Source organism: Rhynchophorus ferrugineus, unplaced genomic scaffold (genome assembly GCF_030347505.1).
Source record: "Rhynchophorus ferrugineus isolate W39M unplaced genomic scaffold, kcgeb_rfMv2 rfM3, whole genome shotgun sequence".
Lineage (NCBI taxonomy): Eukaryota > Metazoa > Arthropoda > Insecta > Coleoptera > Curculionidae > Rhynchophorus > Rhynchophorus ferrugineus.
The window spans coordinates 18,831,369-18,859,150 of NW_027472582.1; the positions used below are offsets into that span (position 1 = coordinate 18,831,369).

General features: G+C 30.0%; 3 protein-coding genes across 6 annotated transcripts; 2 read left to right on the forward strand and 1 right to left on the reverse strand.

Moving 5' to 3' along the window:
- Positions 1-77: 77 nt before the first annotated feature.
- LOC143193990 (uncharacterized) lies at positions 78-8,194 on the forward strand. 3 transcript variants are annotated; one of them, XM_076400514.1, is made up of 8 exons: positions 78-218; positions 1,167-1,397; positions 1,520-1,686; positions 1,871-2,216; positions 2,277-2,383; positions 3,722-4,036; positions 4,575-4,841; positions 5,249-8,194. In XM_076400514.1, exons 2-8 carry the CDS (start codon positions 1,199-1,201, stop codon positions 5,411-5,413), a joined length of 1,566 nt encoding a protein of 521 aa, XP_076256629.1. In that variant the 5' UTR covers positions 78-218; positions 1,167-1,198; the 3' UTR covers positions 5,414-8,194. The 3 variants fall into 3 exon arrangements, with proteins under 3 accessions (XP_076256629.1, XP_076256628.1, XP_076256630.1); XM_076400513.1 differs by lacking the exon at positions 78-218 and adding an exon at positions 505-668; XM_076400515.1 differs by lacking the exons at positions 78-218; positions 4,575-4,841 and adding an exon at positions 505-668.
- Positions 8,195-12,548: 4,354 nt separating this feature from the next.
- LOC143193997 (UDP-N-acetylhexosamine pyrophosphorylase-like protein 1) lies at positions 12,549-14,780 on the reverse strand. The gene is made up of 6 exons (XM_076400524.1): positions 14,155-14,780; positions 13,938-14,100; positions 13,815-13,883; positions 13,555-13,755; positions 13,332-13,493; positions 12,549-13,275 (listed from the first exon to the last, which is right to left on the reverse strand). Exons 1-6 carry the CDS (start codon positions 14,371-14,373, stop codon positions 12,659-12,661), a joined length of 1,431 nt encoding a protein of 476 aa, XP_076256639.1. The 5' UTR covers positions 14,374-14,780; the 3' UTR covers positions 12,549-12,658.
- A 15-nt stretch (positions 14,781-14,795) lies between these two features.
- Positions 14,796-27,023, forward strand: Sara (Smad anchor for receptor activation). Of its 2 annotated transcripts, XM_076400460.1 has the most exons (21): positions 14,798-14,924; positions 14,995-15,631; positions 15,689-15,792; positions 15,841-16,186; positions 16,301-16,576; positions 16,707-16,988; positions 17,067-17,198; positions 17,272-17,396; positions 17,449-17,543; positions 18,042-18,226; positions 18,280-18,552; positions 18,664-18,777; positions 18,833-18,997; positions 19,089-19,248; positions 24,649-24,799; positions 24,855-24,959; positions 25,069-25,228; positions 25,289-25,529; positions 25,611-25,737; positions 25,794-25,955; positions 26,029-27,023. In XM_076400460.1, exons 2-21 carry the CDS (start codon positions 14,995-14,997, stop codon positions 26,185-26,187), a joined length of 3,999 nt encoding a protein of 1,332 aa, XP_076256575.1. In that variant the 5' UTR covers positions 14,798-14,924; the 3' UTR covers positions 26,188-27,023. The 2 variants fall into 2 exon arrangements, with proteins under 2 accessions (XP_076256574.1, XP_076256575.1); XM_076400459.1 differs by having other exon boundaries at positions 14,796-14,924; positions 14,995-15,792.
- Positions 27,024-27,782: the final 759 nt, after the last annotated feature.

Consider the following 27,782-nt stretch of genomic DNA (forward strand, 5'->3'; position numbering starts at 1 on the left):
GCGGATCTCAGTGTGCTATATTAAAATATTCAAAATATCATGACAGTTGAAATTGTTTATTTTTTTGAAAGTTATACGTTTTAAAAACTTTTCTTTTTAATTGAAATAATTTAGTCTTATAATGATTTCAGGCAACGTATGTTGTTTATATTAAGAAAAGTTTTAACTTTTATATATTTAAGAAACACTTTTAGAACTCAAAAACCTAATATCCTTTGGTAAGTAAATTTATATGATTCTGCTTTAAAATTATATGAAACTATACATTTATATGAAATATTTAAATTGCTGCAACTGTAAATGATTTTAATTGTGTTTTAAAATCCAGGATTTAAAATTAAAAAACCGTATAAATAAAGAGTTATCCTGTATATAAACAATTAATATTATATCCACAGATATTTTTACAAAAGCTTAAAAATAAAATAAAAGAAAAAACACTGTACAGAAAATAATTAAATTCTACTACCATGATGAAGTTTTTAAAAAATATAATTTGGCAACATTGTTTTTGATTTGTTACGTCAGAGCTAAGAGGTATCCGATTGGCGGACGCCATCTTATCGACAGTTGAGTTGTTGAGTAGCGAAATCGGCTTAGTTTTTCAGTTCATAAAGTTTATAGTTGTAGGGGAATCAATGAATGTAAAAAAGTTCCAGGTCCTGCAAGTAAGTTAGAAGAAGGGTTGTGTAAAATTTCGCGCATTACTCCATACAGTTTAGCCCTAAAAATCCGCAGCATTACTGCAGTGTTTTCGTTTGGTGCATTGTTTAGAGGCCCCTTGACTCTAGCTCATATCGGGCTGCGCGTTCTGAAATGTATAAAAGTTCTTTGTTATATATAATGCTAAACGTCTTTGTTTAACTGTTAAAGTTATATCTGTAGAATTTCAATTTAGTGGTTCCCTATTATTGATTGTTTCAAATTGTTGAAGTGAAAGGAGGTAAAAGAGAAGTAGATGTGCTTGTATTATATGCCCTGTTTTATAAAAAAATATTTGAATATAGTTACTGAAATAGGAGAGCATAACTAGGTCAAATAATATAATATATATATATATATATATAATATATATATATATATATATATATATATATTTATATTTATATATAAATATACATACATATATCTTAATTTTAAACTCATTTTTTATTTATAATTTTTAGGAATAGTTGCTCCGCAACTCTTTCAGCCCGTCATGTCAAGCGGTGGTGTTACCACCAACATGACACAGCAGCAACAGTCGCAAGTGACAGCCGTCCAAAGTAATGGAGGCACAAAAAAGGGAATATCAGGTGGAAATTCATCAGGTGGTCCTACACCAGCAGCTACTCCAGTACAAAATGGAACTGGACAAGGACCTAGTCCACCACCATCTACAAATGCACCTAAATATGGTAATTTTTAAGACATATTCTTACTATTATTCTACTATTACTATCAACTAGTTATATATTTAGAAAATTTGAAATGTTAGCACGTTTTGGAGTATATTGAAAATCCCATTATTTCATTTCAGGAACTTTAGTCCCAAATCGTATTTTCGTGGGAGGCATTGCTGCTAATACAACAGAAACTGAGTTGATGCAACTGTTTTCAGAATTTGGAGCTGTTAGGGCAGCTAAAATAATACAAGATCGTGCAGGTGTGTCCAAAGGTTATGGTTTTATAACGTTTGAAACAGAGGTAAGAATTTGATTTTTTATATAGTGAAATAATGTTTTTCAAAATAGCCAATTGTATATTACTCTTTAATTTATTTTTGTGTATTATGAGTGTAAACTTGTAATACTAAATTAAATTATAAATTCATATAACACAATTGTTAAATATTGAAAAAAACTATTTCAATAAAAATATTAATTTACAGGATGATGCACGTCGTCCTTTACGAAATCCTGATAATATAATGCTACGTGAGCGCCGTTTGAATATTGCCCCCGCCATTAAAAAGCAACCATTTGGCCGTCCGAGCGCAGCCCCACCATATGACTCTCAAATAACGGCAGACGGTAGATCTCCCGCACCGCCTCCACACCAAACTACATTGCAACCACAAATGCCAATATTTTTTGGTTCACCACCACAATTTTATGCTGGTGCGACTGCTTATTATGCACCTCCAGTACCATCTATGGTTAGTTCAACTCAGGCACAAGTTCAGGTGTCTCAAGCTAGCCAAGATCAGCCAAATCAACAGGCAGCTGTATATCAAGGTATAACAATCTATAACATTAGTTGTATTTTTTCTAGCAGCCATATACATTATATTTTAGCACCACCTGTCTATCCTACACAGACGGGTCCACATCAGACTGCTCCCTATCCATCAATGATGTTTCCTCAAGCTATATATATGCCCCAACAGTATCCAATGGTTCCGGTAAGTGTAAAACTAGGTATTATTTTTACAAATATGAATGCATGTGATGAATTTTAACAGTACAGATGTTTCACAATTACAAGATAATACTTAAAGAGACTAGGTACAATAACAGTAAATCATTTATTGTTTTAATAACCAAATAATTATTATATTAAGTAATTTGATTCTCAATATATAAGCTAAATTTTATATATTATGATTATGTTCAAGTGATGTTGATATACACATTTTTGTGATTACAGCTTCCTTATATTTTAAAAGGGATTTTTGATTCTATTCCTCTTAAAAAAATATATTTTTACACATTATTTGCCAATGTCAACTGGAGCTCTTACTATCTATAAGTTCTTTTGTAGTTTAATATACAACATTTGCAAAGTTTAATTTTTTTCAAAAATCACTTGTATGGAATATTGTATGTATGTCTGTCCCTTGCACCGCAGTCCGCTCAGGCCCTCGGTGGCCCCTTGGAGTGCGCCGTGGCGGGTTTGTATCCTCCGCCGCCACAGGCCTATGTACTGTTGGACGCTGGTGCGGCGCCCCAGCTCCAATATTGAGGTTCGGTTTTTAAAAATTTAATATGTATTTTTTTGAGAAAATTAGCCTGCCTTTAGCGAAGCACGAGTTCTTGTTTGAACTGTTTATTTGTTAATATATATTTACAATGATAGTATTTTATTTCATTTGATGTATATGCCGTATGTATTACTTTTATTTGCTTTTTATATTTATCACTTATTGGTACGTTAACGTATTGAATTATATCGTGAAATATTGAAAAAAAAGATTCAGGAAGGATTCAATCATTTCAATTTATAAGATCTCAATCAGTATTATACAGTATTGTACATTGATAGTAATATCATGACACTCATATTCTAGCTTGTTTGTGTAATTATGAACAAACAAAAATACAGCTGTGAAAATTATAAAACGCTTTTTGTATATTGAAATGTCATAATACAGAATGTATAGAAATTTTTGTACAAATACTGATCAGCTAACTGACTGAAATATTAAAACAAACTAACTCCTTAGTGTTAATTACTTATTGAATTATTCTTTGAATATTCTTCAATAGTATGCAAAGCTATAAAGAAAGATATATTATTATTTTCCTCATATTTGATGTCAATATAGCATTCTTGCGTATTCGAAAGTATATGTTAAAAATTGGCATTAACATTTTATTTTATTAGAATGTACTTTAACATGAATTATGATCGAAATGTGCGGTAGCAATTTATCATAGGAAATGCATGTTATTCTTTTGCATGAGATAATTTTATAAATTATGAGGTGTATTTTTTGTAAGCTTTTTACCAAATTTTTCAGTATGAATATTCATATGGAGTGGCACCAGGCGCCCCACCAACAAATGGCATGCCACCACATTTCGCTGCTGCCGGTACACCTCCCGGGGGAGGAGCTTCGCCTCCACGCGGACCTTGCTATGCTCCAGCTCCAGCACCTCCTGAAACGATTTTATATGGGCATCCCCCGCATCACATTTTCCATCCAAGCGCTTTGGATCCAACAGGCGCGGGAGGACCTATGTATGCCTCTGCCGATGGAACCTTTGATCCTATGGGTCCGCACCCTTCCATGGCATCCTTTGGGCCTATGGGAGTACCATTTGGATTAAATGAGGTTAGTCCTACATATTCACTATAATTTCCAAAGTTAATATCATTTTTAACTATAGTACTTATATTTTGTAAGTTTTCGATCCACAGTCCTTTTCCTGTTGGCTGTTCTTATTTTATTTTCATTATTAATATAACGTATTTTATGTATTCTTTATAATGTAATTTCATTTTGATGTAAATGTTAGTTATTACTAAGATTTTTATAAATTACACACATTCTGAAATATTTTCATTAGTTCAATGTTGATACATTTCTAAAATATATTATAAAATATGTATATTAATATATAGTATATACTTTGTGAATTATGTAAAAAGTTAAATCAACACATTAACAGTGACGTTATATCGTATTACTTATTCTAATTATTGAATTTTTCAATGCATTAACAGTTTTGAGTTTTGGTTAGGTCCTTCAGAGTGTGTGCATGTTCTATGCGTTTGAGAATTGAACTGAATGGATCTGATAATAATAAAAAAAAATCTGATCGAATGATAGCTCGGTAATTTGTTGTGTATATTGTAATTTGCTGATGTAGGATGGTACATTTTTGGATCGACCCAGTACCAGCGCGACTCCGCGCTCCGTGCTCACAGCTACTCCTCCAGCTGAACAACGTAGCGCTGTTACACCGGTAGTGTCTGTGCTCGGTCTCGACCAACAACAGGAAAAGGACCCCGCGGCCATGCAAGGAGGGCGCCGGCCCCCTGCCCCACAACCACAACAGAACGCGCAGCGTCGCGGTCCGGCTTCTACCGGAAACCGTCGCCCCTACGGTCGTCCACCTAATATGCAACATTTTCAGGTAGATTTTATAAAGGACATCACAATAAACACACAGTACATATTTAACATGTATTTGTATCTTGTTTTTGATCAAATGTCTGAAATATTTACAGTGTGTTTATGTATCATGTTATTTGTGAAATGTAAATGATTTTAATAATTTACTTTATTTAATAATTACAGAAACAATTTTAGTTTTTTTACATTCATATATATAAAATTTGCATATTTGGACTATTAGAAGTCCATGTAATTTCAACTTCTTCACAACAATATACTTTTTTCTCCTAACATTAACAGAATATATTCGGTCGTTTTTTTTATAATAAATCTAAGCTGTAACTAGTTAATAAGTATTTTGAATAATGCATATATTTAAATGTTTTATTTAACATCTTTACTGTAACATTATTTGTATAATTTTAGCCCCCACAACCTACTTCTTTCATACCAACAGCGCGTCGTTCGCGCAAACCCCAACGGCGAGGTACTACAGTACATGGGACACCCAATGAAATCGGTGCAGGCGATGCTCCTCTTCCTAACCAAGATGATGGACTGGCGGCTCAAGTGGAAGCCCTCAAAATTTAGATACTCCCCTGCGAAGGTGAACCGTTAGTACAAGTTATTTTTGAGGTTGCCAGGTTTAGAGGTGCAGATATTTAGAATATTCCGTTTATATATTCGCAAAAATCTGTAAAAGTTATCTTTCTTTAGATACTGCTATCATAACTACTGATCTACATAAATTACTATTTGTTTATATATTTTCGGAATATTCAAATAATAGCACTCTTGGCCTGATATCTCTTGTATAAAGCAATAATTTTAAGTTGCTGTAGATGGGAGACTAAAAATATTCTTTTTAGACAATTAGACAAAAATTATCAAAATTATCTACAATAATTTATATTTTATTATAAAGCAAATTTCTTCGTATTTAAATTATTTACCCAAAAATGTTATACAATGCAATTTTTTAACATCAAATATTTTGCAACTGTCTAAAAGGAATGCTTTAGCCTCCATGTATATTAAAACATATATACCATATACATAATGTAAAATAGCATCGGTAAATATACTTAAGCGTGCCCCATTCTTGTATTATTTTTAGTTTATTATTATTGTTCTGCTTGAACGTACGAGTAGTTATATAAATAATGAACATAAGATGCAACTTATCTGTCGAATAATAGAGCATCAAAAGATGTCAACTATTGCTATTAACATTTCCTAACGTAAGAAGGCCCACTTGATTTAAATATTAGCTTGGTGGTGCTATATCCTCTGGAAGGTAATATCAACACAGTTTCTATACCATATATGCACATTTTCTCGTGGGGCTTTTGAACAATACATTAAGGAAGAATCAAAAATTTACTTTTCTTCTGGGTAGTTTTGTATTCTTTCATTTATTTCTCTTAAAAAGCATGCTAATAATGACCATTTTTGATTCTTGCCTACTATGCAGTATATAACATGAAGAAAAATACTTTTGATAAAAATAAAGAAGACAATATGTTGACGCGATTCTTGAAAATAAAACGCGAAATATTTAAAGTGAGATGCCATTATTGGTTTAGTGTAAGAATCGGAGCTAAGTCACACTTATAAGTTTCCTTTTAAGTTTTTTTGTAGATAATATTTGCGAAACGAAGTAAAACATAGATTTAAGGAGAAATATTTAATATATTTTAGGTTATATCGGAATAAATATATATACATTATTATTATATACATATATAAATATTCTTAACTTGTTATTTAATATATAAGATTAGTTTGAGTCCTAAGGTTATTAAAAGTAATACAATTAATTACTTACTGGATATTTCTTAAACAGTCGCCAAGTAAAAAAAACATGTATAAAAAAAACGAATATACATTAATAATTTGACTGTAATGAATATTCTGATCTCTTGATTGTAGACTTAAAATTTTTATTTGAAATCGACGCCATTTTTAAACAGTCACTAAGATTATGAATAACCAAATATTTAAATTATGCAACATTTAAGATCCATACATCACAATGTAATTATATACATCACATTTTAAATTTAAAGTTTCAGAAAATTATTACCTAATAAAAATAGGTACGTCACATGGAGAACTCTACCTAGCTTACTACATAAAATTTTTAATTGGCAGAATTTGTAATTCACTGAATTAGGTAATCGGAATATAGATTAAATATTGCATGATTATAAAATAGGTTGTTTACTCAATTATAAGGCACAAATCACTTTGAGCGACTAAATATTTGAGTATTAAAATGTCTAGTATTCCTACATAGCGGTAGATTTTCGAGATTCAGAAATAAAGTATAACACAAGATGAAGTAACACCATATATTTCTGATCTTGTAAAGGACAAAAAATACTTTGACAAAAAGTGAGAATCTTGCTCAAAAAAATTGCCATCTTGCATAGTTTTTTTATAGTCGCGCAAACGAAACATTACCACGTTTGAATATTGTAGAGCTTCATAACTGTCAATTTTTTAAAAATCCATTAATTCAATGATATAGTACTACGACGACGTCAATTTATTGACCCTTGTCAATTGTTTTTGCTTTCCATCAATCTTAATAAAAATCGTGTCAATTTCATGACAGTTATCTAACGAAAAAGTCAATTTCGCTATGCTTTTATATTATTTAAAAAATGTTACTTGTTTCCCCTCATTTGCAATGCTCATTTTTGTTTTTGTTGATACTATTTCTTTTACTAAATATATTTCTTTGAATTTTGGGCTGTGAAGATGTATATTGATATGATTGTTGAATTTTTTTGTAGATATTTATGAGGCCTTCAGGCAAGATTTATTCTTTAACCATAGAGAAATTAACTTTTGCCCGAGGTCAAATCTCAAGTGCAAATCAAAATTTTTCACCATGTTTAATAAAAAAAAAGTACGATATAGAAAGCCTAAAATGCGCGGTTTCGAATTTTTGTACAAGAAAATTATCAGCGATTACTTTCACTTTTGGTAATATTTTTAATTCTACATTTTTTACGAAACATGAAAAAGCTATATAAACAGCGAAATAGCAAATAAAGGGGCATTTCTTTGATACGTAAAGTTCATTCTCCAGTGTCCAGCCCTGGTTTGATTTTGTGAAATATTAATTAAATCCAAAGATAAGTTAAGCGTAGCATGTAGTTGTATTATATAGCTAATAGCGTTTTTAAGATATTTAGTAATTTATTGAGACTACAGTTATTTAGATGTAAGTTAGCTCTTAAGTGAAAGGATGTAGAGACTATAATATCCAACGGCCAAAATCATTACTACTAGGCTACGACTAGTTTTCTTTTGGTACTGTAATTTTTTTGTTTACAAGAAATGAACGAACTTTACGAAATATTTTTTTGTTTTGTTTTTATCTTATTTTTGCTTATCCTTTCCCTCTTGTTCTGTAATTTTATCAACCAGTTTAAAAAAAGCTATATATAGAGAAAAATATTTGTATATCTTTTGCCAAAGCTACAGGTAATAATTACAAATTATAGCAATTCCAATATTTATCACTCATATATTAAAATGCAACAGATGATTTATGAAACGTCTTAGAATAGCTTTGACACAAGGTTTTTTGGTATGCTTATGACGTCTACTCCACCTCTGCTTCTATTTCCTTTTTTGCATGGATACTTTTGCCATAGTATTCAAATTTGTACCTGCAAACAAAATGTACATATTTTGTTAATAATTGTTGACACCTGAAAAGTTTATGGATGAAGCTCACTATTTTATGTTATTTAATAAGATATTGTGTATTTGTTACCGATACTGGCCAATGTATTGTAGTTTGTAGCAGACATACCAATGACGAATATGGCCGCACATATAAAATCTTGTTATTAAGCAATACCTAAAAAGAAATGTAATTGATAACAATATTTTGACCGAAGGATACAGATTTTCTGCTGCTAATGTATAAGCATGCTATATACACCTGGGTACTGTCCAATACAATTTTGAAAGTAATTTCAGTGCATATCCGAGGGTTTCAAATTATTTTACTGGCGACCAGTGTGATTTGAATGAGACACTTGATCTGTGCTCTTAAAATTTTAAATAACAATGGTTGCTAGCAGTTAGGATATATTTTAAGGAACAAAATATACCTGAAGTTGCGCAGTATGCAGACTGTTTTACGATGTCTTAATACGTTTTTACACTCATTTTTATAGTAATATTTTCTTAACTGAGCTATATCTCAGAGAGACGGTGATACTTATAATGTCAGTGTGATAGTTATGCGTAATATAATTATCGAGATAATATGAAAAGGGCTGTTTTTTTATACCAATTTATAAGAGTAGAAATAATTAAAAAGTGATAATGTTTTAGCGATATTGGCGTGCAATTTCAGATTTCTTCGTTCACCAATTATATTTTGTTCAATTAAAATATATCTAAGAAATAATGTCATAGGATAGTGGAGCACAAAATTTGAGCAAAAGCGCGAATATTCTCATATTCGTAACAAGTAATTGGAGCAACAATATTTTTATTATATAAAGCTCAATATTTCCAATAAATCATTCGGTCAACCAGAAATTGAGCAATACCTTATAAGCGGATCTATTTCAGATCAAATCAATTATTTTGACATTTAATCGTCTGTAAATAACACGGATAATACTATAAAAAATACAGAGATGCTCTACTCAAGGTTGTGCATACAAATATTTAAAAAACTACTAAGGTTGTAAGTGTAGAATAAATGTAGTTATAAGTCTATATAACACTGTTCATAGGTCGTAATTTAGGATTTTAGAATAAGCCAGATAACATTACTATTGCTAGATATGGTACGGAATTGTGAGAACCCTGTTTTGAAAGAGAATTGTTATATTTCTTTAGCAAAAAAAAAACCAGCAAGAACATTACTTACAAGAACGAGAATTTTTGGCGTTATTAAAATTTAGACATTATTTGCACATTTGTTCTAAAATTATTTCTGTATATAGATATAATTTTAAATAGATACATTTTTATTTGATGTCCTTTATTAATTTTGTAAAACATTATAGAATATATCTGAACCATCATCCCAAAAAATGCGTTACTTTTCTAAACAATTTTGCTTTTTGATTAGTTTAACTTATGAATTTATTTTGGATGCATTCAATGGACCTGATATAGTGAATCAATGTAACAACAATTTAAAAATGATATTTTGTATGTTTTACTAAATATTGAGCAATGAAAAAATGGACGTTATATAATTTGGTACGGTTAAGACAGGCTATAGTTTGTGTCCGAGAAAGCCAAAATTTTTGTGATAGAATGCCCAAAATATGCTCCAAAACGAGAACAAAAGTACTTTCGGGAGCATACTTTAGGCAAATTAAAAGTGTTCAAAACCTATTTTGGTGCAAAAAAAGAGTAGGTAGAGCTATTCTAATGGTATAGTAAGATTAGATATTTTAGAATATAACATACAAAATAAATGCAAAAAAGATCAAACAAACAACTTTGATATTCTCCATAAAACAAGATTTGTATACAAAATCACCAAAAAGCTATATAATTTTATCGATTGTAGCTTTCTAAAATAAGAGGCATATATTTTATTTTTGGTGATAAAAAGATACTTGCTAATATTTTAAATTAAAAATCTTAATATAACGTAGGTATTTAAGTCTATAGAAAGCTACAAGTACAAAATATTGTCCTACAGGAAAAACGAATAGATATTCCCCTTAATAATGATAAAATTATCTCATATTCTAAACAATAATTTAGATGTATTTATTAATATTAAATGCAATACACATAATATTAAGGCTACTTTTAAATAAATCACATTGATTACTTGCAAAGGTATAAATTTTCGACTGCGACTTTTCTTTTCGTAAAACCCAACGCTCCCCAGTGAGATTTTTGATCAATGCAAGCCCACACTTTAGGGCACTAAAATTAAAATTATATTTTAGCAAGTGATTTTTGTGAAATGGAAAAGTGAGAAATATTTATTATCTTACAAAGCTAGGGTAAGGCTTTATGTACAAAAACTTAAAGGATAATAAAAATATATATATACAGTACAGAAATATATTTTATTTTATTTTCTATACAAATGATCAAAAAAACTGAAATAATTATTCCATCAGTAGGAACTTGTGTGTGAGCTAGGAGTGCCTAATTCACAGGCGAGTAACGAGAATAAGACCAACTTGCATTTAACAATATCTAACCCAGCTGGTCCAGTCGTTAATATAAATATGCGCTGTATACCTACAGCAACCTACAATTGAACATTAAAGGCGATTTAGAGTGTTTCCTTTGATCGAAGGCAATTGAAAGAGTGACGACATACCTGGATCTTTTAATCCTGAGTGCTCAAATATAACCGTTTCTCCCCAAAGACTACGCCAGATCTAATTTTTCCAATTGCTCTTATATACTTATCATATTGTAACCGCATAAATTGTTACAATGTCAACATTTAAATTAAATTAAATATATTATTTTAATAAACTCTATTGAGGAGTATATTCCTTAACATATTATATCGCCATCAAAAGCAGATTTAACTCCGTTGCCTAAACTTAAAATATCGCTTTTAATCGAATAAGGCCAGCTTTTTCAGTACGTCTCCTTATTGTTTCAATTCTCCCTTGGCAAAAAGTTGTTAGCGTTTACATAAATAACAATAACTAACAACATAGACAAGACCGTCCCGAAAGAAAATCCTGTATCTACTACTGATATATACCCTATTACAACTTTGTAACTGGAGTTTTGTTTTGATATTTTTTAAGTTTCAGAAGATTATAATTGTTAATTATAAGTTAAACATCAGCGTTTCCATTCAATATTTAAACGAGTTTTGTATCTTCGTAAAATTGGAAATAATAGCCATACAATATTTAATGAACATGATTGTAACACTGCTTAGTAACTTGGTCAAAATAAAAAAACGATTTATAGTTGTAAAAATAAATTCATCTTTCAGTATAGTTGCCCTCAATTTTACTACAATTATTTCAACATAATTAAACAAAATTATGGATTCCATTAATGTACTGATTTTCCGAAGGACTTACAAAAAGCTCCTCTAGTTATGTTAATATTATCTTTTTGGTGAAAATCGTTTTTACCCTGTTTATAAGTAAGCACAAATGGAATTTCTCAAATAACGAGATGTTGAAACAATTCATATTTTATTCCTTGTTTTAGACTATTTTATTTTCGTGTAAAATATTTTTTCTCCCATAAATACATCTTTTTTCATGAAATGTTACACCCTGTTAGTCCAAAACGTTACAAAAATGAGGCCGAACTGGATTTAACCCATAAGCAAAACACCTTTTGCAATTCAAAATACGTCAATAAGTCACTTCAGTGTCAAATATGCTGGTTCACACCGCTCGTAGCCTCTTGACTATAGCAATAGACACTTATTTTATCCACGATTTCCAAGGTTATCATACTGTATGCATTTTTTTTATCCCACTCAGAATACTATGTAATCATTTTTTATGCCATTAATTATTGGTAGGTGAAAATCATAGCACCTAATTTTCATTTTTGAATTAAATTGTACATTATATAGTTAAATTAAGTCGACAACTGGGTAAAATAATAGTAACAAAACTATGTTATCATTTCATAAACAAGATAAAAGGATGAAAAAGAATTTCAGGGTATATAGTTTTTTTAACAAATAAATTTTGTAAAATTAAATTATAATGAAAAACGTGGCAAATTTATAATGATTTACTTAAAGCAAAATATACAATCTTGTGTATAAATAAATTAATAACACATGACTATTACATATACAAAAATACTTTTGGGCAAAATATTTGTTTTTTAAATTTGTGTTTGTTCTGATTTAGCAAGTATAATTTCAGTTTCTTTAAATTCTTTTCCTTTAATGAAATCAAGGCCCTCACCGCCATATGATACTAAAGGTGAAATTTCTATTTCAACTCCCTTACATATTCCTCCATTATTTTCAACCCACTTTTTGTGTAGCATTAATAAATCTGCTTTTGCAGAAGTGAAACAGTCCTTTTTGCATAAGTCACTATTTTTAACTGGTGAAAATTCTTCTGATCTCTCAACTTGCCAAGCCATAAAATTCTTACTATAAGGAAGCACATCAAAAATAAACTTCTCGATTTTAATGCAGTTTGGTTGTGTTGGTCTAATTTTATCTCCTTCAGGTCCAATTTGTGTAATAATCTTCTTGGCTTCATGTAATTTAAGATCTTGTTCATATTCATTAGAAATAGTTTTAAGAAAAGTAACAGTAAAAAGGTGAATACATATATTTCCACTATTAAAAACTAAACCGTCTCCAGAGGCCTGTTCGAGTTTTCCAGCTTGTAAAATTTCACTATATTCAACAACTTTTGGAGTACCATTTGATCTTATTACTACACCCAAAGGTTCTTTTGGATCTGTCTTCTTAATAACCTTAAGTGCTAAAAACAATGTAATGCAGTTAAATATTGTTTAAAGATTGTTTTAACTAATTTACCACAGTCAGCTTTATCTTTAACAGCTTTGCCAATAAATACAGGATCAGCTACTTTAATTAAAATATTATCTACACTGTGAACAAATACATATTTAATCCCTTTTTTATCCATTTCATCCAAAATTCCATTTTGTTTCAAAGCCTTGTATATCCCCCCATTACCTAAATTTTTTATTATTACATTACAATGGCCATTATTATATCAGACATTTATAAAACTAACCATCAGGTGCCATTGCAATACCATCTTTTTCTTCTAATATAAACTTTCCTTCTAAGTCAAAACATGGAACTTGGGATTGTTTAAATAATCTAACATTATTCTTATTTAAATTAAAATATTGACTTTGTTGTATAAACTTGTCAGTTATGATATCTGTGGCTTCACTAGTCATAATGTACCAGTGTATTATACCCTCTGTTCCTGAAGAATTTACAACATAAAATAATATTTTTTTACTTCTATATTTAATATTGCAATACCTGATTTTTCTTTAGCTAATTCTTGTAGTCTTTTTATCCTCTCTGCTTGTAATTGGAATAAAGTTTTTCCTATAATTAATTTTTATAAAAACGTTGTTTTAATAAACATTAATAGTAACATACCTGAAGGGATTCCAGTTGAACACATGCCTTTTGGATATGACATTCCTAATCTAGTTCCTTGACCCCCAGCTAAAACTATCACAGCTACAGTGCCTTTTGAAATTTCTTCCAGCCCAATATTTCTATATGCAATTATGACATCATGGCTGCAGTTCCGTTCAACCTAATATTGCACATTAGATACATTATGTGAGTTTTAAAGAGCATAATACAATACCTCTGTTTCTACAGGAATGACATCGTTTTCATCAATTTTATCATATTTATCCCTTTCTTGAAGTCGTTCCCACATTTCACAAGCACCTTTTATATCTAAGTTATTTAATTGTTTCAAAAACTCTTTTTGTTGCTCTACCGACAGCTCATCCCAATATTTTAATATATGACTCTGATTGCAATCTTCAAGAAGTTTTTTAATTTCCTCAAAACCATCCATTTTCTTTGGCAATAAGAAACTTTTTAAAACACCCAAAAAACCTATTTTGGAGGCTGTATTTCCCTGTTTTTTTCTCAAAAATCTAAGGTTATATTAAACTCTGATAGCAGATGACAACTCATCAGGTTATAACTTGAAGTTATTGTTAAACGTTCAAAATCAAAAAAATAATATCCAAAAATAAAATAAAAATTTCATAATTATAGATTACTTCTATTTAAATAATTATAATTACTAATAATTAAATAATTATGTATTGAAATTACTCTCAAAAATTTAAGTATATATATATATATATATATATATATATATATATATATAAATTAAAAGATAATGAATCTGATTTTCTCAAATTTTATTTCACTAAGATAGTGAACTATATAAATATTAAATATCATTTATATATACTTTTCAATATATTATTTTAAAATTAAGTAAATGACGTAAAGTAACAATGTCATGTGAAGACAAAACGTCAAAATATTTTTCTTAATATTTAACAAAATTGAAGTAATGGACAGAGATGATATTGTTGATAATTTTTAAAAGAGGTAACTGATAAATAACAAATTAATTCAAAATATCGTCAATATGTTTACTATACTCTATCACTATTTTCAGATGGATAAATATACTATAGACTTGGATCAGGTTCTGAATGACTTTGAGTATTTAGAATTAACTGATCAACATTCTAAAAATGCTGCAGATCAACCTCACAATTCAAATACACCATCACCTGTTGTAACAAAGCATAGTATAAATAATGTTTTTCATAGTCTCAATGAATATTTAAATACAAGCATAAACAAAGAAGGAGAAGTCAAATGTGAAGAGGGCACATTTAAAAATGAGGATCATGGTAGTGACAATAATGGAGTTAAGGAGTCAGCTTTATTGAACAGACAAAATGACACAGATTTAGTAGATGATACTGAACCTAAACATCAGCAGCTAATTGAAAATATAGAAGATATACATAAACTTCCAAATTGTAATGACAATAAAATATCAACAATTGATAAAGATAATATACAGAAATATGATAATTCTGAAGAAAATTTACATTCCTTGGCTGAAAGTGGAAGTGAGACACACAAGAAATTAATGAAGACTGATGAACATTGTTTACTACCAAATGAACAATACGTGATATCTGTTAAGCAGGAAACTAATGATAATGATGTAAATAAATCAAATAGTGATAAAATACAGGATAACTCTGTTAAGTCAGTTGCTGATGTAGAAAAAGTAAAAGGTAACAAATTAATAGACATAGATAATTCTGAGTTTACAGAAAATATTCCAAATATAGATACAAATCAGCTCTTAACTGAAATAGGTGAAACTAATTCGAATGAGGAGTATATGATAGAACCTGTTAGTTTGAATGAACAGAATGGTGATTGTGCCAATGAGGTTTGTTATGCATAAATGTATGTATAAATTTTTAAAAAATATTTGTAGGAATGTGAAAAAATGTTAGATTCTTATAATATCAAAGCTACAGCCGATGATTCAAAAGTTTCATTAACCATTAACAACAATAATAGTATAGTGTCAAGCAAAGTTCATAATTTGAAAACAGAATTAGGAACTGTGAATATGGATTTACCATCAAAAAATGCTGATATTATTGGATTTTCTGATATTAATATTGATGAAAATGAATTAACTGAAATGTTAGAAAATTTTGAACAGGAGGTATTAGATAATCAGCCGTCATCACTTAGTGAAGAGCTAAAGAACAATGAAAGAGTAATGAATGATTCTATAATTGATGTTGATATAATTGAAGATACAATGGTGCAAGGTAAAATATTTTTGAGAAACTTAGTAATCATTTTATTTTAATTTGTAAATGAAAACATGAGAGTATAAATTGAGGTAGTTTAATTTATTATTATTAATTAATTTTTTTCTAAAGATAATGCGGAAGATGATTTAGAAGTCGAAACTTCAAAAGAAACAAATCAAATAAAAGAAAATGTTACCACAAATTTGGAGCATGTAGAGTTAGACCAAGAAATGGAAATCATTGATAAAGAGGAGAATAAAAATGAAAAATTGGAACATGGCATTGTAGCAGATTGTGATGAACTACTTGAGAAGGATCAGGATTCCTTACCAAGACCCCAAAACTTGCCTTTAAAGAATGACAATGAAAATACAAACCAAGTTGGAAGAAAAATCGATTTAATCGGTATGAAAAAAATTGAAAAAATCACAGAAAAAGATTGCAAAATGTTATGAATTTGTTTTAAAATAAATATATATTTATATTTGTATTCTAATTATTTATGTAGTTAAGATTTTTGTATTTTATTCTATAGGCAGTCCTGGTTCAACACCATACAATAATGTTTATATAAACCAGTCAATCCAACCAAAAACTTGTGATGACAGTGATTCAGAAAGTGGTTCATCAAGTCCAACATTTTCGGATTGCAGTGGAGAAAGTAGTACCACAGCTAGTACAGTTTCTATAGATGATGGTAAAAACGTAGACCCCCAAGATAATAAATCAAATTGTAATACAGTGGATGTTGAACTTAAGAGTGATACAACTCCGAAAACAGATGAAGCTTCCAGAAATAACAAAAGTGCCACTGAAGGTTAGTTAAATATAAGAAATATGTTGAAGTAATTTATATTACTTGAAACTTTTCTTGTAAATATTATTTCTATTTTAGATCTTGTAGGAGGAAATAACTCTAGTCTAATAGGGGAAGAAAATACTGAAAATACGTCTCAATTACCTATTGAAAACCCTGGAGCACATATTACTAATGAAGCTGCTGGAGATAGTACTGATTCTTTTTCTGGTAAATTATTTTATAAAGAATATTAGTATTTTAATAGTTCTGCTTTAATAATAATATATTTTTTTACTAACAGATAAGTCATGGCTAGGAAAACAGGCGCCTCTTTGGATACCTGATTCTGATGCAGTAGCCTGTTTGCACTGTGATATGAAGTTTACTGTTTTAAAAAGGAGACATCATTGTAGAGCATGTGGTTTGGTAAAACTATATGGATATTTTTGAAATAATAGATAACAGGATTACCTTTTAGGTTCTTTGTTCAAAATGTTGTAATTTGAAATTTAAATTGGATTACATGAATGCAGATGCCAGAGTTTGCAATAAATGTTTTGAAATACTGAATAGGTAAGGATTTAGGATAAAGACGTATAGAATTTATTTAGTTTTTAAACAGCTACAATCTTATAACTATTAGATTGTATTTGTAAAATATTTATGAAATTACTATATAGCCATTTTGGTGGTGTAGGATCTAGAATAGGATATATCCCTTCTCCACCAATATCGTTGACGTACGAATGTCGTTCTAGCTATAGATGTTTGTGTTTTTTACAAGCGTTTAAGATCTGATACAAAATATTTGTCTAGTACACTAGTAATAAAACTCATTAAGCATGTTTGGCTTCCTAGTTGGTTATTCACCAGTTGGGTGGCTTCACCAATTGACAAATATCAATGCGCAGCCCCACAGTTTCACGTTAACTTGTGGTTTAAAGAATGACTCGCGAAAAGTTTATAGACTAATATTCCAACATTATATATGCTATGTTGTATATGTAAATTATTATTGTTACGGTTTTAACAAACTTGTCATTATAAAATAACAGTTTAAATATTTTTTAGAGATACAAATAGTACGTCCAGTTCAGATCATAACACACCTTTATCAGGAAATTCTCCATCTTTTCGGCCTAATCCAAATAATCCCTTAGAGTATTGTTCCACTGTTTCTCCGCTACAACAAGTTGGACAAACAGGAAACAATCCTCCAACTGTCATGGTCCCTGTAGGAGTATTGAAAAGAAAAGGTATATTTTAATAGTATTCAGTTAGTACATAGTTCAGTGTTATTTTATATTAGGGTCAAATAAAAAATCAAACAAATCTGTAATGTTTTGTGACGGAATAGCTCCAGGGAGCGATCTCACAAATTTGGATCAAGATTTCAATTATAATCCCGATATAAAATCTGATAAACCACTGGATGAAACCGTGAAAAAAGACGAAAAAATTCAAAGCATTGTGCCCGGTATTAAAATTAGCAGAAATCAACCCAAAATTGATCAAGAAACAGGCTGTTACATACCTGTATCAGAAACCAAATTACCTCCGACTATAAGTATTAATAAAACAGGTGAGTAAATTATGTTAATTTTTGACTATTTTTTATAGCCCAGGTAGGTTAAAATAAAAATGTATTCTTAGTTTTTAGAATGTTGTAACTTGTTATAAATTTGTTTTTTAGATGTACTATATTCAGAATGTTCCAATTCACCAAGTGTCGTCGAAATGTTAAAAAACGAAACATTAACGTTTGCCATTAATCAAAACCTTTTTGTTCATGTTAAAATTATAAATAGTAAGTGTAATATTAATAACCTCCATCATGTTATTCAACAACCTTTTTTTTACAGTGGATTGTTGTATAAATAAATATGCTTGGTGTTTTTCTACTGAAGGCCTAATTAATGTTGGATCAGATGAAGTAATATATTTACTAGAATATATAGATGAAGAAAGTTTTGTACCTAAAGATTTATTTTTTCATATTCATAATGTATATATTGATGCTGTTAAAGGTCAGTTTTTATATTATATACTTTAAAATACATTGCTAAGATATTAATATTTATATAATTAGATAATTAATTACTGACTTATGTTGCTTAGGTACATCTGTAAAGGAACTAGGAATATCTTTACATAATAAATCTGTTTTTCTGGATTCACGAAATCATGCAGGATTTGTGTATATAAAACCTACATTTCAATGTTTAGATAAAATCATCAAACCGAAAGAATCATATCTTATAGGAATTTTAATACACAGGTATGTGCTTAAATAAATTTTAAATCGGGAGGCCGAACTCTACAATTCTGGAACCATAGTATTGAGTTTTGTCAGTTTGATGTATATTAAATATTAGTAAATATTATTAGCAAAAAAATGGCCATACATAATTGAATAGTAGTTTCAGTTTAAAATTGCTTTTTATTTTTTCAATTTAATACACTGCGGGAAAAAATATAAGGTGTGCTTCAGTGTTGTGTAATTATGAATATCAATTACTATTTTGGAGTGTTTTATATATACATTATCTTTCAGGAAAATGTAATAAACTATTGGCGTATGGAAGAAATGTTTAGTTTTATTCCTCTTTGTCTACGAAAAAAAGATCTACAAAAGTTTGCATTGGTATTTCACTAGACGGTGACTACATTGAATAGAATATGTTTGCCCTTATATACTTACAAAGGGCCTTTTTAGTGGATTCCTTTAGGTCCTTTTTGAGCTTACCGAATATTAATGGGATATGAAATTAAGCACAAGCCCACGCTACACTGAATGGAAAAAGTTTTTTTCACATTGCTTGTATATATAATTGATAATATGTAAACGTGACAAAAAATATACTTTATTTTTCTGCGTCTTACGGAAATAAAATTAAATTACTATTCACATCACACTTCAGAACAATGTATTTAGTAATATAGATACAAATTTAAAATTGAAACAAATATATATTTCAGACCACGCGTGTATTAACTATTTGAAATATAAAATAATCATTTATAACACATGTTGTCGTTCGACCTTCGTAGAGTAAAGACGTGTTTGGAGCGACGGTCAGTGTAATAAATTTGAAAGTGTACTACCTGTGCCACAAATGCGATTTTAAAAAATAAGTAAAAACCGTGACGACAATAACAGTGTTAAAACTGCGCGTTAAATGTTTAGTGAAAATGTGTTTAAAACGATGGTCACTGCAATAAAGTAACAAAGGTAAAATTTTGGGGGCTGTTAAGGGTCGGAGGTGCATCATCTGTACCACAAATGCGGCGTTATAACGGTTCTGAAACAAATACCGGTACTGAAATTTTTGTAAAAACGTGAATTAAACTATTCATTAAATAAAAATGATTAATAGAGAGAACCAGAGACTAAATGAGATGGAAACACAATCCTCAACGTCAGGTGAAGCTTATCTGGCACAACAGAATCAAATCTTTTGTCAAGAAAACCATAAGAGAACGCAAAATGAGCAAGCTCTCTATAATGCGTATATTAACGAAAAAACAGCCCGACGGAATCTGGAAATTGCACTAACAAATATGCAAAAACAATTAGATGCACTACAACTCCTAATAAAAAACCAAAACACATACAATCCAACTAGCATTCCCGTAGTGAACCAGTGCACTGAAAACAAATTGCCTGTAAACTATGAAACAGACGAGGAAGAATTGCAAAAAGAAGTAGGCTGGATAACAGTTAAAAGAAATAAGAAACGAAAAGCAAACTATACACCTGAAGCTTCACCACAACAACCAAAAACCATTAAAGCACAAGAATTGAATAAAGAAATAAAAGTGCCGAGACCACCTCCAATTATAGTAAGTAATGTCACAGACTTTGACTTGCTATATGAAACAATGAAAACAAATAATATACTATTTAGAGCAACAACATTAAACAATGGACAAATCAAATTAAACGCCGAATGTCGTAAAACTTTTACGAAAATTGCTGAGTGCTTGGAATTCCTAAAATTACAATGGCACTCGTATGAAGATAAGCAAACCAGAGACATTAAAGTAATGGCAAGAGGGCTTCCACCGACAGCTAAAACTACTAAAATAGTGGAAGAGTTAATAAAAAATGGACTTAAATGTACTGACGTCACAAATATCCTGAAAAAAGAACGAAATAAAAATAACAATGGAGAAATAGTTGTCCAGAAGAAGCCTTTACCACTGTTTATGTTATCATTCCAACATAACACGGACATAAAAGCAATTTATGAAATTAAACAAATTCTAGGAGTCGAAGTAAAAATAGAACCTCTTAGAAAGGCAAATCTTGTGCCACAGTGCAAGAGATGCCAATTACATGGACACACACAAAAATTCTGTAAAAGGGAACCAAGGTGTGTAAAATGCTCAGGAAAACACATCACGGGAGAATGCAAAAAACCCAAAGGAACAAAAGCGAAATGTGCGAATTGCAATGAAGCGCATCCAGCAAGCTACAGAGGATGCGTAGTTGCGAAAACATTCCAAGAGAGAAGAAATAAAATCAGTCAGGCTAAAGAGCAAAAAACAGTGACTCAAAATAAACAACCAAAAATGTACAACGAAGTCAACGATGAAATGACCTATGCTCAAAGCATAAACCAAACCGCTCAAAAAGAAACAAAAAAAGAAGACGTTACAACCAACGAACTGCTATTGAAACTTATAGCAAAGCTGGACAACCAGGAAAAGATTATTGAATCGTTTTCTGAAAGATTACTTAAACTCGAAAACAATAGGGCGGTGGCCTCAAGAACTAAAAATGGCAAGTAAAGACATCCGCATCGCAATTTGGAATGCTAATGGGATTCAGAAACATCACGCTGACCTACAAGTATTCCTAGAATTGCAAAAAATAGATATTTGCTTAATATCTGAAACCCATTTGACAAAGGAATCCTTTATTAAATTTAGAGGATATTACTTTTACCACACCATTCATCCAGCTAACACAGCAAGAGGAGGAAGTGCAATAATAATAAAAAATAATATATGCCATCATCAAGAACCCGGACTCAGTTTAGCAGAAAATCAGGTAACGGCAGTAACTGTTATATCTAGCAAATACAGGGTTACATTAGCTTCCATATATAGCCCTCCAAGATACAACCAAAAAAAAAGAAAATTACTTGAATGTTCTAAACAACCTAGGAGAAAAATTTATAATCGGTGGTGATTTCAATGCTAAAAATACAAGATGGGGATCTAGAATGACGACAACTAAAGGTAATGAATTACATAAAGCAGCTGCTGAGCTAGGGTGCAGTTACATGTCGACAGGAAAACCAACTTATTGGCCTACCGATCCAGAGAAAACTCCAGACCTGTTAGACTTCTTTATAGCTAGAAACATAACCACTAATTACATGGAAGTTGAAGAAAATTTTGACTTAAGTTCAGATCACACACCTGTGATTTTGACGCTGAGTGAAAACATTATAAGAAAACAACAAAATCCAACATTAACCAACAAGAGGACAGACTGGGAAGGATTTGTTGAAGAAATAAACAATCGAATTCAACTAAATGTTCCCCTTAAGACAGAAGACCAATTAAATTATGAAACCGAAAAATTCGTTGCAGACATCCAACAGGCTGCTTGGAATAACACTCCAGAAATTAAAACTTCAACCAAAGGAATAAATTACCCGAAAGAAATCAAGGAAATGGTAGCTGAAAAACGAAAACTACGGAAAAAATGGCAGCAAAATAGAACACCTGAAAATAAGAATATCTTAAACAACATAACACAAAGGTTGAAGAGGGAAATTTTGGAAATTAAAAACAATTCCATAAATAACTATCTACGAAATTTAACAGACGACAAGAACACAGACTATTCGCTCTGGAAAGCCACTAAATACCTAAAACGATCCTGTCTACATAGTCCTCCGATAAGAAACATGCATGGAAGTTGGGCACGCAGCAACCTGGAGAAAGCAGAAGCATTCGCTGACCATTTAGAGAAAACTTTCAAACCAAACGAAAGTGAAATTGAACATACTTTACCGGACATAGACGGCGAAAATTCGACAATTCAATTAACAACTCCGAAAGAAGTCACCAACGTTATTAAAACTAACATCAAGCCAAATAAATCACCAGGCTATGATTTAATAACAGGGCAATTGCTGCACAATCTGCCAAGAAAGGGTATTATAAAGCTCACTAACTTAATCAATGCAGCATTTCGACTGAAATATGTCCCAGACGTTTGGAAAATGGCTGAAATAATAATGGTTCCAAAACCTGGAAAATCACCAAATGATATAAAAGCTTATCGACCTATCTCACTGTTACCGATGATAGCTAAGGTATTTGAAAAGCTCCTCTTGAAAAGATTAAAACCAATTATAGAGAGAAAAAACCTAATACCAACACACCAGTTTGGGTTTATTACCAAACATTCAACGATTGATCAAGTGCATAGAATAACAGATGTTATTGAAAAAGCCTATGAAGATAATAAAGTATGCTCAGCTGTATTCTTAGATGTAGCACAAGCTTTCGACAAGGTATGGCACAAAGGCCTCGTCCATAAGCTACAGAAAATATTACCGAAGCAACACACCGAACTATTAAAATCTTACATCACAGCCAGAATGTTTAGAGTGAAACAAGAGGAAGCTTACTCTACAATAAAAGAAGCTAAAGCAGGTGTACCACAAGGAAGTGTACTGGGGCCAATTCTGTACCTACTTTATACATGTGATATACCACAAATCGAAAACATTACAATGGCTACATTTGCTGATGATACTGCTATTCTTGCTGTCGGAAACAATAGCGAAGAAGCAACCCGAAACCTACAACAGGCTACTGACGCTATAAATAAATGGACCCAAATCTGGAAAATACAAATTAACCAAAACAAATCTGTGCATGTTCAATTCACCTATAAACAGGCCGCGCTTACACCATTGACCATAAACCACACTGTCATACCATACAGCAATAATGCTAAGTATCTCGGAATGACACTTGATGCAAAACTACGGTGGAAGGAACATGTCAAAAAGAAAAGAAAAGAACTTGAGTTAAAATATAGAAAAATGTATTGGCTAATTGGAAGAAAATCTCAATTAACTATACATAATAAATTACTTCTATATAAACAAATATTAAAACCTATATGGACATACGGAATACAATTATGGGGATGTTCCGCAAAAAGCAACATAAATCTAATACAAGTTTTCCAGAACAAAGTCCTAAGAAGCATCGTAGGTGCACCCAGATATTACCGGACCATTTATTTACATCGAGATCTTCAGATACCGACTGTCAATCAAGAAATTAAAAGAATTGCAAAGAGACATGAGGAGAGACTTCACTCTCATGTTAATTTCGAAGTACTACAACTCTTGGACAACACCAAAACCGGACGCAGACTCAAAAGGACCAAACCATTTGAACTTGTGTAGTGTGTTGTAGTGTAGTGCAGTGAGGTGCATTAGAAAAAACTCAAAGTGTTAAAACAATTATTATTATGTTAGAGACTATGTAGGACTGATGAGTCCTATTAGATATATACCTAGATTTAAGCTATTATAAGGACAAATTGTAGGTTAGTCGGCAACGACTAGTAACAATGTATATAATTATAAAAAAAAAAAAAAAAAAAAATTTATAACACATGTATTTTATTATTTTGTAGATGGGAAACACCCTGGGCAAAATTATTTCCATTAAGATTAATTTTGAGATTAGGGGCCGAATATAGATATTACCCAAGTCCTATTGTTTCAACTAGATATAGAGACAGTGTATTTGTAGAAATAGGACATACAATAATCAATCTTCTAGCTGTATGTTTATTTTCCGTATATTATTTAGCTCTCATTCAATGGAGAAGTTTTTTAGGATTTCAGAAATTTTACTTTTACCTTACCAGAAATTAAAGGTTTAATCATACACATGGAAGAAAAAAATACGACACTTATTATTCCTAAAAACAGATATGATCAAGTAAGTTATATTGGTCCACAATAAAGGGATTTTTGTCTTGGTTTCTTGTTACTTTAAATGTGTTATATTAACTAAAAACCTAAAATTGGCAAATACATTTTTTCTTCAGGTTATAAAATCCATTAATAACTCTAGTGAGCATATCCTAGCTTTTGCTGGAAACTTTAGTCCAGAAGCTGATAGTCATTTGGTTTGCATTCAGAATACACAGGACATAGAGAATGTTTACACTACTCATGCGATAAATATACATAATAAACCAAGGAAACGTAAATATTTATATTATTAGTTTGTGTTAGAAATTCTGATGTTATATATATATATTTTAGTAACAGGAGCCAGTTTTATAGTTTTTAATGGTTCACTTAAGTCCGCCACAGGTTTGACAGCTAAATCAAACATTGTTGAAGATGGTCTAATGATACAAATACCATCAGAACATTTAGAAAAATTAAGAGAGGACTTACGTAATATGAAAAATCATACCATATCATGTGGGTGTGTTAATGCTATATCAGATGAGACTGTCAATATTATTTGGGGTGAAAGTGAAACTAATTTTAATGTGGGGTAATTACAAATAATATTTTTTATTCAATAGACTTACCAATATTTTGCAAGTATTTTTATAAAAAAATATTTCATTTTCAGTGTAAAATCTCCTGTGGATCAAAATGATATGAAAGGTGTCCCTTCAATAAGAGTACATAACGGTAAGGATTATTTTTGCAACAATGGAACTAAACTCATTCGCTGGACGGAAGTTTTTATTTTAAAGGTAAATGTTTGATCACTAAAAATATTCATGAATCAGTTAATTATTTTATATTTTAGAATGGAGAGGAGAATTCTAGAAACCAAGATCCTCTTGATGTATCGAAAGTTTCAGAATCCATTGCAAAAGCTTGCTGCAATGCTCTTGTGAAATATTTAGACCTTTTAGTCTCAAACAGTTGTCAAAAAATTGGAATTAGAGCTACATTACACGTAGAAAATGTAAGCACTTTAATTAAACTTTTCTTCTTAGCAAATTGGGCAACGAACAATAAAAAATTATTATATGTTTCAGGTTTCTTATTCAGCTGGAGCAAATGGAAACAAACTTCCACCAATTTATATGAAAAGTTTGGATAATGAATTGATTCCAGTCTTACATAGAATAACTACAAATAGTTTGGGTGATAACATAGTCGTCTTAGAATTGATTTTTCGTATATTAAATTCCTAACAAAACATAGTTGGAATAGATATGAATTAATTAAAGTTTAAATGGATGGTCTGCTAATTAACTATTTATGGAAGAAAACTTCATGAATCTAAAATTGTTTGTTTTTTCATATCTGGCTATAAGCTAGTACTAAACTTTACTATACTTGAAGGCAAATACTATAAAGTATGTTGGTATAAAATGTATTCAGTTTTATAGCAAGCATAATAACAAAGCTAAAAGCAGAACGTCTATAAATAAAAAAGCCAAAGTAGAGATTCACATTTTTTTTCTTGTGGTATATATAGATTTTGTGATGATATATATTAAGCTGTAAATCTACAATTTAATTATATTTCATTATTTAGAAAATATTTCATATATATAGTTTTAGATATAAAGTGCCTACATTATAAAAATAATTTGTTTAGCTTTTTTAGATTGATATAGATTCACTTGTAAATTAACCATAATTTTTTTGCTGACTGGTTTTATAATGTAGATGTATTTTCAAATATAGATGTAGATCTATATGTTAGAAACGTTATTAAGTATTAGACTGATCAAAATTTAGATATCACTGTTAAAACTCTAAAAAAATATAATTAATTTTTTGTTGCTATTTTAATTTTTCTTGCTATGAATCTCTACTTCATATGTTAACAATATTATTGTATATTTTTTATAAGTATCTGTATTTTATCTATTTTATCTAATTTTACTAATATAAATATTCATATCTATTTTGTTGTTACAATTGTTAAAAAATTGAAATTTTATTATATTGTAAATTGCACATTTATTTTGTAACTGTATTATATTTCAAAGACTAAATTAATAAATTTAAATAACACACATTAACTGTTTATTATTTAGGAGTGTACCCTAAAGGAGATATCTTTTAATTTTAATATAGGAAACAATGAAACATTAAAAAATGTTGTAAGACCTATCCGGCCTATGATATAATATAAATATGCTATCATTTTTTGTTTTCCGATATGGTTTTTTTAAATATCGACATTTTTACTCACTTTTATATATATATATATTTTTTTTGTTTTTTTTTCCAGAATTACTTTTAATTTTTTATATTCTGTGGATGAATCTTTCCAAATTGGATTTAAAACAAAGTAAATAAAGACATATTTTCCAATTAAAGGTTATGTTATATATAAAATTTGATGTTTTGTATACATTTTTTGATTAAAATGTGGCCTATATTTTATACGTTATTAAGAGGCTCTTCTAGATACGCACCCTACATTACATTACCATTCGCAGGAATAATCGGCTTTATAGGTTATAACATAGAGAACATTTTGTCTGATAAATATACACCTTATAATAGTAGGTATTAAATTATTTTGGCACTTTGAATTTTCTACAAATTGTATGATTATTTGTTATTCTTTAATTATTGTGGATATTGAAACATTTGGGTTTACAGAGTCAATTGAAGAACAACGCAACGAACGTCTACTAGATGATGAAAAGTTGAAAAATGCTAGTAAAGTGGATAAACTTAAGTATCAGGCCAATGTGTTTGATAAAAATGTACCTCCTTCATTATCTTGAAATGAAATAAAATATGTGTAAATACTGTAGATATTCTA